At 35.9% G+C, this 13,921-nt stretch overlaps 2 protein-coding genes across 2 annotated transcripts; one reads left to right on the forward strand and one right to left on the reverse strand.

Annotated features, from left to right (window-relative positions):
* Window positions 1-631: 631 nt before the first annotated feature.
* Window positions 632-3,561, forward strand: LOC111790182 (zinc finger protein CONSTANS-LIKE 15-like). Its single transcript, XM_023671022.1, has 4 exons — window positions 632-1,767; window positions 2,245-2,448; window positions 2,907-3,139; window positions 3,228-3,561. Exons 1-4 carry the CDS (start codon window positions 829-831, stop codon window positions 3,328-3,330), a joined length of 1,479 nt encoding a protein of 492 aa, XP_023526790.1. The 5' UTR covers window positions 632-828; the 3' UTR covers window positions 3,331-3,561.
* A 4,619-nt stretch (window positions 3,562-8,180) lies between these two features.
* On the reverse strand, window positions 8,181-9,387 carry LOC111790184 (NAC domain-containing protein 83-like). Its single transcript, XM_023671023.1, has 3 exons — window positions 9,154-9,387; window positions 8,774-9,060; window positions 8,181-8,676 (listed from the first exon to the last, which is right to left on the reverse strand). The coding sequence occupies exons 1-3, from the start codon at window positions 9,332-9,334 to the stop codon at window positions 8,431-8,433; spliced, it is 714 nt and encodes a 237-aa protein (XP_023526791.1). The 5' UTR covers window positions 9,335-9,387; the 3' UTR covers window positions 8,181-8,430.
* Between the last annotated feature and the right edge of the window lie 4,534 nt (window positions 9,388-13,921).

The raw sequence follows: 13,921 nt of genomic DNA on the forward strand, positions 1-13,921 counted from the left end.
GCCTCCTCTATGACCAGATCCCAACTATGATCTGATGATCAAATGCTGACCTCATCACAACTTTCAACGGTCCAGATTACAGATACACGTACTCCCCTGCTGCATGCGATTGTGACCCCAAGATGTACGGATTTAGCATATTAATACGTAGCGGTGAGATATTTATATTTTAAAGGAGGTTGGGCCCCACCACCAAGTCATGTGCCAACTCAACAATACAACATTCTAGATATTTTCTTTTTATTTGCAAATGTGGGTCCCTCTAATTTTCAGTTATTCGCATTTTGGCCCCCACAGTAATATTTATTTTTATTTTATATTCAAGTTTAGAGAACATTAAAACATTATTTTAGTCGCTCGTCCAATTTAAGTATTTAATTAAATCTTGTTCAATATTTAATTATTAATTTTAAATACTTTAAAATAAACTTTTACATAGTCGCCACGTATTAATTTTGATGTGGTGGGGTCCACCGTTCCAACTAGAAATTAATGAAAAGTTCCAGATTTATGGGGTGACTTGGAGGAGAAGAAAAAAAATTAATATAGTGGGGGCCAAATAATAAATTTTAAATTATAAGAGGCGTATTTGTAATTTTCATTAAACTTTGAGTAAAATTAAAATAAATAGAAATGAGATAGTTTTCATGGATGCCATGTGAAATGACGAAAGGGGGCATGAGAGATACAGCCGCGGATCTGCAAGCTCATCCTCCATTTTCGATTGGGCTCAGGATATTCTGCTGCTACCGGCCAAAGATTTCGCTCTGTTGCCGCTGATAGTATTTTGGATTAGGGTTTTCCGGGGATCTTCGCCGGCGAGGAGAAATGGTTTGTTCTAAGTCCACGACTGGGGAGAGTGTCCCCTGTGATTTCTGTAACGAGCAGGTTGCGATTCTGTACTGTAGAGCCGACTCTGCGAAGCTTTGTTTGTTCTGTGATAAGCATGTTCACTCTGCGAACTTGCTTTCTCGGAAGCATGTTCGTTCTCAGATCTGTGATAACTGTAGGTCTGAGCCGGTTTCGATTCGCTGTTCGACGGATAATCTCGTGCTCTGTCAGGAGTGCGATTGGGACGCCCATGGGAGCTGTTCGGTCTCTGCTGCTCATGAACGAACTCCGATTGAAGGCTTCACTGGCTGCCCTTCGGCGCTTGAGCTTGTTTCGTTATGGGGCTTCGATCTTGGAGAAAAGAAGATGGAGGAATCCGAGATGTTGGTGCAAAATTGGGTGGGCTCGCAGGACTTGGTTATGCCGATTGATCATTGGGCGTGTAGAGCTAGTGCGACTGCTTTTAACGACCTCGTTGTTCCGAATGATAACCCTTATCTCTTCGCGAATCTCAACTGTACCGATGCTGCGTCGATGTTGAAGAGGCAAAATCCGAGCTGTGGAAAGCATAAGCAAGTGATTTACAAGCAATTGGTTGAGCTGCTTAAGAGGGATTTCGAAGGCGGCGACGATGGTGTTGATGAAACTCGCGATGGCGATGCAGGTGGTGAAGAGGTTGGATTACAGAATCTGGTTCCTGAAACAACGAATGGGGTTTGTTATTGGCAAGAGGATTTGGAAGCTCGTCAAGTTCATGAAGAGGATAATGGGGTTTTTGTTGATGCTGCAGCTCCTCCTCCTCAGCCATTACTGCAGCAACAAACTTCCTTCACGTCTCTGCTAACGATGCCGCCTCATGTGGGTCTGAAAGAGAGCGAGCGCATTGGTGATGAAACTAATGTTTGTGATGGTAACCCAACTCGTCAAAGCATTCAAGTAATGTTTTCAATTACCTTTCCTTGTTTCTCTCTGTCGGTAACTTTATCGATTTTCAGCTTTTTCTGGCATGCCCATGTATCGTAGTTTGATAGCTTTAATATAGCATTTTCTCCACAATTCTGAATATAGCTTTCCCCAATTCCAAGGAGCTCAGTTCGTACACCCAAGGACGCTGGTTTTAGCTTTTAAGAGTAGACTTACAGTCTTTTTCTGAGGATATGAATGGCCATTATATAGGAACCTGTGTTCTTTCTTCTAGACCCTTTGTTTGATTTCCGCTGTAATTTGAATTGCTTGAATAATTCTTCCATTTATTGCCAATGCTTGCTGTTTATCTGTTCTTAATCTGGCAGTCCTTGTTTGAAGTTAATTGAACATTCCTAGTTCCTCTGTTTACTGTCAAATGAAGCTTTTTGGTACATATGATGTCTTAACACTTCTTCTTTTCCTTCTTTCTGTTTGTACTTTTTCTAGATTTGGGACTTTAATTTAGGACGCTTAAGGGGACACAAAGATTCGAGTTCATTTGAAGACGCCTATGGCACTGGCAACATGGGATTTACCATTAAGAATTTTGATGATTTTTTTAAAGAAACATCCCCAACAAGCCCCAAGTTGCTAGGAGAAACCTATCAGATCAATTGCTCGAGCACACATGATGATATACCATCATTCAATGTAAGTCCTGCTCTGTTTTTCGCTTTAAGTATGTTCCTAGTTACTCATTATATCCTATTCTTGCGCATCTCTTTGAAGACTCATAAGTATATTTGGGGAGTTTCAAACATATCAACTGATGAAATAAAATATGCTTATCAAGGCATGCCGAGTATGCGAGAATCATCTAAACTAAACCATTTGTTGCAAACTACATTTCCCATGATAGATTTAGGATCGTAACTGCTGTTCGGAGTTCGGATCGACTCGTCTGTTTAGTGTAGTAATCATTGTTGAAGTGATGCAGTGTCTATTCAGTTAAGGGTGTCTGCTTATTTTCATAGAAGGTTCTCCGAAAGGCCGATATCGGCATAGAGAATCAAACACCCAATTTCCCTATGCTTCTTGTATAACCAATCCTCTGCTTTCCCTTATTGGGAATCAGCTGTTGAAGATAACATTTTTACTGGAAATTGCAGGGTAATATCAACAACACAACGCTAAGTCAGGGGGCAGCAACATGCGAGAGCGGCAATCTGTCAAAGAGCAAGCTGAAATGTGGTTATAAAAATGCACAGCCAATCGAAAAACCCATTATTGTAAATGTCGACAGCATATTGTCGACATCGACAACCAAGGCCGATCTAGAGCTTCTTGCACAGAACAGAGGCAACGCAATGCAGCGTTACAAGGAGAAACGAAAAACTCGAAGGTGCATATCTCATTTTGTCTGGTACAGCTAGCTAACTGTAATTCTCTTCTCAATGTCAACTCCAGACCCTTACTGTAACTTGGAACAGGTACGATAAATACATTCGTTATGAGTCGAGGAAGGCGAGAGCGGATACGAGGAAGCGAGTGAAGGGTCGGTTTGTGAAGGCTAGTGAAGCCCCTGTTTTTTGATGATCAACTTCCATGGTTGAAAGTAGGTATTTACTTTATTGATGTTGTAGTTCTGTGTGTATATATTTAATTTTGCCATTCCTTCCACTTAATATTTGTTCCAACGTTTTAGCAGGTGCAAATGCACGTGATAATTATCTTGTGTTCTTTAGAGATAGGTAGAGATTAATGTTATGCATTATATTAAATGATGTCATTCTAATAATCAAATCCAATTATGTTTTTGAATTTTGAATTATGGTAATATTGTATGAAAATTAGTGGTCATTTTAATTTGGATCGATGAAGATATGACCAAAATACGATCTTAATACGTGCGTGACCATAGTCCATGGTCATGAATTACATTTTCAAGGTTTGTTAAATTATAAGACTAGTTAAACGAAATTTCAAGACAATTTGATTATATGACACAATTCGTATGAATAAAGGCACAACTTACTAATGTAAACAAAATATGGCACATAGCGCTGTTCATACTTCATTTAATTCATCCAACCAAGCCAACCAAGCCTGTGACTTACTTGATTGAACCAAGCCTGAGATACTATTTTGGTGCTAACCATAATCTGCTGCTCAGAAGTAACGTGACTTACTTGATTGATCTGAGTCGGAGTTACTATTCGGGTGGTAACTAGATTTTTAACCCCGAACACCTCGAATAATGTCAATCAATCTAAAGTGGAGTCCCAAAGATCAAATCAGGCTGTGGATTGGGTCGTAAGTCGGGTCGCTGGATCGAGTCGATGCGGGTCAAAAAGTTGGGCTGTTGGTGGCCGGTTGGGGCATAGGCATGGTACTGGGCTGGGCTACATATATCGTTGGGCTGGTCTGGTAGTTGCAATATGGGCTGGAGTAAGTCTGAGCCATGAGTGGCTGGTGCAAGCTAGACAATTGAAGGTGGCGCAGGTTTGGAAGACTAAGTTGTGGAAGCTGAGGTTCAAAGCTTGGTTCGGTTCCCAAGGCTATCTCCTTAGCTAAATTGGTGGAAGAATGGTAAAGCAAGGAGAGGAGAGGAGAGGAATGAATTAGTACAATAAAAATAGTATTTATTTTATAAGGGAATTCTTAATTTTAAAAAGTTTTATTAATACCTTTTCAATAATAATAATACCTTATTATTAATATCATATTTTATAATAATTCATAAAATTTAAAATTAACATTTTTTTTTTATTTTAAAAAAAATGATTTTTTTGGAAAATTAAAAAGGGTATTTTTAATTACTTGAATTTATTAAAAATATTTTTCTTCAAACCGATCTCAAAATTTAATTAAATCATTTCAATTTAGGAATAATCACATGAATTAGTTAGATAATTAATTTAGAAGCAATTCTTGAATATATATTTAAAAATCAATTTATTAGAATTGGAGTTCAAAATATGTTTGATAATATAATTATGTAGTTCATCATACAACTAAACGTATCTTATATTATAAATTATTTAACAAAATCATTTTCCCGTGTAATACTTTTGAAATATAGAGATGATATACTTATGCTCGAAATATTCTAACCTCTTTCAAGGAATTCCATAAGATTGAGCACAGTTCATAGTGAAAATGTTCAAATCCACGCCAGCGTTCATATCACCTATAAAACGAACACAAAAAGGAACAAAAAGGGTAAGATTATCGGTAAACATTAACACGGGTTATTGTAATATGGTATGAAAATCAAATTAAAAAGGGTAACGTGCATGAATGAAAAAAAGGGAATATTTAGCATAAACAAAGAGAGGGCCATGCACGTATATGCGTAAGACTCTACAAATCCATGCACGAGAAACCACTCCAACAGGCGGCCGTTTCAGACGCACGCAGCGTGGCACTACAACCACCACCGGACTACGGCGGAAGGCGGTAGTGGATCGAAGTGCCACGCCGCCGTGCGCCTAAAACCAAGGAACGCCCTGAAATGCAAAGGACGGCGGAGGGCAGTGGGCCGCTTTGAAAGAAAATGAAAAGGGATGGTGAGTGTTTATATAGAGGAAGGGCAGTGGCGGGCGATGCGGCGGAGGGTGACGATGAAGGGCGGTGGCTGCGTGTCTGGTTCATACAACTTCCTATTTCCGCCCATTATTCTCCCCTCGACGTGTGGATTATCCCATTTTTTTTCTTAAATACATACATTTTCATTATTATTATTATTATTATTATTATTATTATTATTTTTGCCTCTTGGCTGTTATTTTTTCTATTAAAAAAAAAAAAAAGCTAATTTGTAAGAATTTTTTTAAAGCAATTTTGCATAATTAATAAATAAATAAATGGGTATAAACCAGTATTTTAATTTTAATTTTAATTTTAATTTTAAGAGGTAAAATACGTATGTGGACATAAAAATATTATGGAATGGATACGAATATTCTTATTTGTTGTTTCATTAAAAAAATGAAAATTTAAAAATAATTTAAGTTCGGTTAGATAATTTACAAAATTGTATTTTGCAGTTATTTTATATATTTATTTAATTTATTTGTTCGAGAAAGACAAATAATAATGTATTTGGTAAACAATTTGTTCAATTCTCTATTATTTGACCGCCAAAAAATAATAATAATCTTAAAATTTCAAAACTTTTTTTTTAAAAAAATTTGTATTTGGTCCAAATTTTTTTAAGCTCATAATAAATGAATTTTGACGCTAAATTACAAATATTTATATTCTTATAAATTTAATTATAATATATTTGAGAATATGATATTTTTATATATTTTTTTTTATAAAAAATATTAAAATTTATTTTTGTCTCTACTTTTAATAATTATTAATTTTAAATATTTTAAGTAATTTAAAAAAAATGGAAAATGTATTTTAAGAAAATTTGAAGAAGGAATTTTTGTTTGTAAGTTGCATTCAACTTGTCAAGGTGTTTGAGTACGTTAATAGGTTTGGAAAGAACGCCACGTGGAAGTTAAGTTTAATGGACAAGTAGCTATCTCACGTGGCGACCGGAATTTGGGTGTTGGATAAGACGCCACGTGTAATGAACTCCACCTCGACACACTTATAAAATGGAATATTATTATCTGTTTGGCTTTACAATTTTTTTTTTTTTTTTTTTGTGTTTATTTCGAAAATAGCATAATTTATAAGCAAATTTTGATTTGGAAACCTGTTCTTATAATGTTTATACGTATGTGCTACAAGGTAGCTCGCTTAGGTCACAGGGTCTAGGGGTGGTGGAGAGTTGACACTATGTCATTCATTTAAGGTACATTTTGGGACATTTCCCATCATTTTCGGGTAGATGTCATTTTGGTGAATGGTCATATGGTATCTAACTGACACCAAATTTGGCAAGCATTTATATTTCATATGGACAGACTTGACTTCAAAGTTGCATGCTCAATTTCCCTTTGGAACACTGAATTTCGAGGTTAAAGCTCGTGACCCTTCAATAAGCCTATCTTTGACACTCATGTCTACTCGTGACCCTCATCATGCTTATGTCTCGTCTTTTCTTCAATACCCACTCTGTGTGTGTGTTCTGTTGCACTGTCCTTCTCGGTCGCATCATGACACTCGTCTAACCCCTCACGTGGTCGAATGGACACCACTTAAGGATCGCCGATGTTTTTGTCGCGACGTGAAGGTCGCAACCTACTCTCTTCATAATATGGTTGTGACACCGAACACAGGCTTAGAAAGACCATCGACCATCAATCATTCCCTTTAAAATTTATCCATGTGTCATGCAATTTTTAAAAACATTACTATCCACGTGGTTTAAAAACATTAATTTAGTTCCAATATTATAATGGCTGATTCATAACCTTCCTCGTATATTTGCACCCAAATCTAGTGTTCTTACTAAAAAAATTCTAATGTATTATACTATGTCAGCCCATCGCTAATCATGAAAATCAGAAGTTGACCTTGCCAAGAAGAGGATTGGGTGGGCATGGATCGTCGCTGCCACACTGCGCCTCTAAGTGTGGGAACTACACGCCCTGCACTACGATTCTTGTGTTGGTGCCGCCGAGACCTTCAGGCGTCGGTGATGATTTCCCGAAAGTCTGGAGATGCAAATGTGAGAATAAGCTCTACATACCCTAATTGAAAAGGGTATGCCCCCGGGCATGTATGCTCTTATATGTTACTTACCCTAATTGAAAAGGGTAGTTTGAATTGGTCGAGATATCAAATCATATAAACACCACTATTAACTTCTATGAAGAAAAGAATATATAAGTTGTTAGAGTCAACAAATAAAGATACTCTACGGATCTCTAGATCAAAACATTATCTACTTTGAGAATGAACACTCCTAACTTAATATGAACATCTCGATCAGGGTTTTCATCTAGCTCACTCAACCATCGAATAACAGCAAAGCAACCCAATTCTACAACCAAACGGATGCAAAACCTACACAACTAGCTAAGTTCATCACACCGAAACGTCGTAAAAAGATGCCTTACTAGATATAACAAAAGCAAGGAGGAAAGGCAATCTAATTATGACAAGAAAATAAAAAAAGAGTTATGGAAGAGTAAAGAAAGATAAGTGAAGTGTTGGGTTATTTTAAGTAGTTTGGGAGTAGACGAAATTGCTATTAGAATTAAGAAGAAAAACGAAAACAGAGCGATGAAAATGAAGAACACTCCATAAATTGGGTATCACCATCAATGGTGATGGCTACCCATTTTTAGAGTTGATATTAACATCATATATCAAAGAGACGTATTTGAGCTTCCAAGAACTAAGGGTCCCCTCTCTCTCTCTCTCTCTCTCCTTTTTCCCACTCTGTTTCCTTTCACCGTATCAAAAATCTCTTGCTTCTTCACAGGGGTTTGCAAATTCCAACCAATTACCCTTTCCCTTTCCTTCCATCCTGTTTGTTTCCCGAGAAAATTCTCTCTCTAAAAACCCCATTGATTTGACACCAAAATCTTACGGAATCCCTTTCCTTTTCTTCTCTCTCTCTCTCTCTCTCTCCTCTGTTTTCTTGCAAGAACAGGGCTTAGTTTATTTCATTCAAAGCTTAGTTTTATACATTGAGATAAATAACAGAGGATTGATATGAGATTTTCTTGGAAGCCATGGATCTTTAATTAAGAAAGAAAACAAGCTACTAAAAGCTAAAGTTGTTTATGATCGTCTATTTCTTAAACTATGGCAGCTGCTGGTTTCTTCTTGTTCTTGTTCTTGTTCTTGATGGCTATTCACTGAAATCTCTGTAACTCCACTTGAACCGGAGGATGAAGAACAAGGAGCTGCTAGATTCAAATCTGTTCTCAGAAATTGATGAAAAACTGGTGTACAAATCTTCTTCTTCTCGTCTCTGTTTTTTGTGCTTTTCTTCAAAAATATCCGACATAAAACCCAGTTATGATTCTGCATAAAACCAAACAATCAGACAAAAATTAGTTTAGTTTTTCAATTCCAGATGGGTTTTTTGGGTTCAATTCAATTCCAGACAGGGGAAGCTCACCAAGGTGGGTAGTTCGCCATTAATGGCGGAAGGAGGAGCTTCGGAGTCTCCGACAAGGCGATACTCGTGCATAACCCAATCAGTTCTCAAGCCATTAGGAGGGTTTCCAGTGTAGAACACGAGCGTTTTCTTCAACCCCACCAACCGATTCTCCTTGGAAGAAACAATCCGGCGGTCGATTCCAGTGGCCTTCCAATACCCAGAACCGGTGGCTCTGTTCGTCCTTCTTCCATTAGAGTATTTGGCTTGTCTAGTACTGAAAAAGTACCTCTCCCGCTCCAAATCCCCTGACCCATCAGAAATTTCACAAACCCCATGAGAAAAATCATCGCCAAATCCCCAAATGAAAAAAAAAAAAACGAAATGAAATCGGAACGAACCTGGCAAGTCCCATGGGTCGAAACGGCAGACATCGGCGTCGGGAATGACGGCGGCGGGGAGAGGGGAGGAGAGGGCTTTCTTAATAAGGTATTGGAGGATGAGCTCCTCGTCGGTGGGGTGGAAACGGAAGCCGGGGGGTAATCGGAGGACGCCATTTTTGAGGAAGGTGAGATTCTCCATGGTGGAAATTGGAAGAGATTGGGGAATTTGGGTGAGGGAGGGGAAATGGAGGGGTTGATTTTTATAGTGATTATTATTTATTGTTTTTTTTATTATTTATTATTGTTTTTTTTTGGCGTAAATTAGACTCAAACTCGCCCACTTTAATTGCCTCAATTTAACACACAACTCTCCATACGACAAGGAAGAAAGACAAACCACCACGCACCACCATTCACTATCATGTCCTTACTAGCACATCGTCTCCTGTCTTCAGGGCTCAACTTTCTCGCTGATATATTGCTCGGTATCTGACTTTGATACCATTTGTAACAGTTAAAGCCTACTGCTAGCAGATATTATCTTCTTTGGGCTTTCTCTTTCGGGTTTTCACGTTTTTAAAACGTGTCTACTAAGAAGAGGTTTTCATGCTCTTATAAGGAATGATTTGTTTTTCTCCCTAACCGTCGTGGGATCTCACATCATGATCAGGATCCATGGTCACCAATTCTAGTTGCTAGTCATTGGTTGTCGACGATCAAGCGACTAACAATTCATGGTCAATGACCAAGATAAGGGACTGATGAACAACGACTATTGTCAACTGTCGTTGGTGGCTAAGGTTGGGGACTAGTAACTAGTGACCACTCTAACAATAGTCGGTTGGTGATTGCTAGTCATCAATCTCGCTCGTTAGTCACTAGTCCTCTATCTTAGTCACTAATTACTATCCCTCAATCTTGGTTACTGGCTACTGGTTGTCAATGACGGTAGTGGGGACTAAAATGATTGATGAAAATTCGAATATTAAAAAGGTAATTTTCTAAAATAATTCATCTGAAACCTTTTAAAAACTTTAAGGATAAGTCCGAAATAAAAGACAAAGTACAATGTCTACTAGCCGGAGGTCTGAGCTGTTAAAATAATTTAATATTATATAAAAAGAAATTATCAAAATAAAATAAAAGCTAATACTCAAAAAGAATATACTCAATATTATCACGGTAAAAACATTTATAACATTTTTTTAAAGTCAAAAGTCGGAATATTATCTTTATAAGAAGATTTTTAGAAAAATAGTATATACCTCACGTAATAGATCGTAACGATATAAATATATAATATAATAATTCTTAAATATTTATCTATTTCGTGACCTCAACTTACTCAAATTAATTTATCCACAAGAAAATTCAAGCATTCCGAACTTTTTAAATTAATAAATAAATATATATATATTATTAAATAGCTAATGTGAAAGTACAAAAGTACCCTCGTCATTATTGTTAGCTTTGTTCGTGTGCAGGGGGACAGGGATCGAATCGGCGATTAACAAGTCCTACCTATTAAAAACTTTGATAAAAGTTTTAAATGGAATTAATTTATATTATTTCGACAACGGTTTAAAATTTTGATAATATAAAATTAATTTTTTCCGTTAATTTCTTTCATTTTCTTCGTTTATAGTATTTAATCTTTGAATTTTCAGCACCGTCCACGTTACAGTTCATTCTCGAACTGGCAATCTCTACGATAAGCAAGTAAATGCAGTATCCCAGAACCCATTAACATAAATTTTGTTCCGAAGATATTTACACGTTAACAGATTAAAACCAGACCTTTTAAAACAATAAAAATATAATTACATCAAATTTCAAACACATCATACACAGTCACTTTTTTATAATTTAGACACTTCGAGTTAGAATTTAATAATAAAATGTTAAATATTGACTTTATTATATTGTCAATCATAAATTAACATTTTATTTGACATGACATTCGGAGGTCAACCAACATAAAATTAGTCAAAGAAATGTTAAATATTGAATTTATCTTATTAATATAGATAATAACTTCAATTGGGTTTATTGGTTCACTCAACTAAATAATTACGTCATCACAGTGGAAATTTTACCATAAATAGAAAGATTAAAGGGGTTAAATTAGTTGTAATTATAGTTTAAATTATGTGATTAGTCAAAATCAAATTAATTATAGATACGTGAATGAATTAGTACCAACTTGTTCAAAAAAGGAAACGTGTAAACGCCCCCATACGCCAACTCTTAATTGCTTCATTNTTTTTTTTTTTTTTTTTCTTTTTTTTTTTTTTTTTTTTTTCTTACATTTATCAAAATTTTCATTCAATCCTTCAACTTTTAAATATTGTTATTTAGTCCCTAAAAAAATGACGATTTTCAACTCTCGTGTCTCTAAAGATTATTACGATTTTAGACATTTCAACGTCGTTCGTGGTTCTTCAAAGGTGTAATTATGGTAGCAATACCTTAGACCCTTGAACATTAATTCGAGTTTTCGTTTTAATTTTTTTTTTTTCTTATCAACTTGAATTAGTGGGTAAATTTAAGCGTTCGTGTTGTTGGATGAAAGTCCCACATCGACTAATTTAGGGAATGATAATGAATTCACAATCATAGAATATTATGGGGAATCTCAAAGCAAAGTCACGAGAGCTTATGCTCAAAGTGGACAATATCATACCATTGTGGAGAGTCGTGTTCGTCCAACATAGTATCAGAGTTATGTCAATAATTTTTTTTAATTTAAAAACGGAGTAATTAGAAATTAATATATTTTGAAAATTAGGGTTATGAATTATTATATATTTGAAAAAGGTGAAAAATAAGGAAAGTGGTTAGGGGGGGTTTAATTAAAACAATGGGCACCGTCACCGACGGTAGGGAATAATAATGCATTGAGGGGTGAGGGAGGGGAAAGGGACAAAATTGTCATAATATCTTTCCCTTCATTTCAAGATTTCCTCTTATCTTATTGTCTCCATATTTTGGATCAACCGGTTGAATTTTGGATATGTACGTCTTTTTGGAATCTTTACCCTCCCAAATTACCATTTTGCCCTTTCCATGTTCGAGAGCCTGTATTTATAGCTCACTCAATGGTTACGGTAAAAACTTGAAGTCATCAATATAAACTTTTAGCTAATATTCTTCCTTGTGTTTTCTCTTTTAGGTTCTTTGTATTCATCTGAGTGTGTGCATTGTTATGCAATTCTGACATTCCACCATTTTATACTAAATCGATCTTTCGTATAAAGTATGTTTTGAATGGCCAACTACGAAACAAAGGAGTGTCGAGGAATATACTCTCCAAACCATACCACTGGATGTCGTGGCATCTCATGACTTTAATATGCAAGGAATTTTAAGCACGGACTACAAAAAACACTAAGGAACGATAGGAAATTCTTCCTACCGATATATGATTTTGTAGAGTGTACATAACCCAACGTATACCAGACATGAAGAATAGTTTGCCAACACTAGGATGAGATAATAAAGTTGGCATTTTCAGTTGTGGCAGGGTTGGATGTGTAGTACTTTCTTACACACGTTTTACGCACCCGCACGCATACATGGATCCACCTGGCTCTCGTACCCTTTGGGCTTGGCTCGTTGGGCTAGCACTCTCTAACTGGCTACCGAACGTCACAACTGACGGAAAGGACCCACATAACATCATGGTGAACATAACTGTTAGAAGGTACACATTCGTACTAGAGGAATAGAGGAAGTTTAAAGTATTACAACCAACTAATGAATGAATTTATTATTCAAACAAATATATCAAATAGCTTGGTAGAACACCCCAAATTTGACATCTAAATGTATTGAAAACATACACATCCAATAGAGACCATTTCCTTAAACTATGCTAAAACTTTGTATTTAATTGGACTAAATACTATTAATCCAAACCCACTTGATGAATTTGGATATGATATTGATGCGTAAAAGAAAAGTTAAAAGGTCACCAAGGAATCCCTCTCTCTTTCATTGTTTCTCTCTCTCTCTCTCTAAGAACTTCAAAAAGGTCAAAGGTGATTGCGTGTATGTTTTGAAGAGATTATGTGCATACAGGTTTAGAATTGTTCTCGATACTTTTAGCTGCATCGAGAAAAATCACGATAAACCCTTTGTTCTCGTTCTTCTTCTTCTTCTTCTTCTTCTTCGTGTTCGTCTCTATTGGGTTTTTTTTTCTTTGTTTTAACAGTAATAGATATGTCTATCGAGATCGTGTCATTCAGTTGAGTGATTCTCTTATGAAGTTTCAGTATCAGTATACTTAGAAAAAGGGAGGAAAAGAGCCGTGTGAGGAACTTAATTTGATATTTAGTTGGCTGAGGAAACAATAAAGAAAAAAGATGCTTAAACCAACCACGTGAATTTGTCTCCAAATAAGAATCATACGTGTGCGTGACAACAACTTATTATAAAATAATTAAATGTGATTAAAAGGAACTTTGGTTTATAAATTAAATATGTTTGCTTAGATTCTTAATTTACTTTCATATCATAACGTATAAAATATGATTATATGGTTCGACAAGCAAACAAAAATAATCAAAGAAAGTGAAGGTCGTCTACAATAATTGAGGAATATTGACTTTTTATTTAAATTATTATTTTTATTTTCCAATTAATTTATTTTTTATTTAGTTTTCAATATAGACGTTTTTTATATAATAAATAATTTCCGACAGGGTGAAATTGTGAAACTTTATAATATTAGTGTCGTGTGAGTATTGAGCACTTATTTTTCATTTGTACCGACCAATATATAATA

This window comes from Cucurbita pepo, chromosome LG03 (genome assembly GCF_002806865.2).
Source record: "Cucurbita pepo subsp. pepo cultivar mu-cu-16 chromosome LG03, ASM280686v2, whole genome shotgun sequence".
Classification (NCBI taxonomy): domain Eukaryota; kingdom Viridiplantae; phylum Streptophyta; class Magnoliopsida; order Cucurbitales; family Cucurbitaceae; genus Cucurbita; species Cucurbita pepo.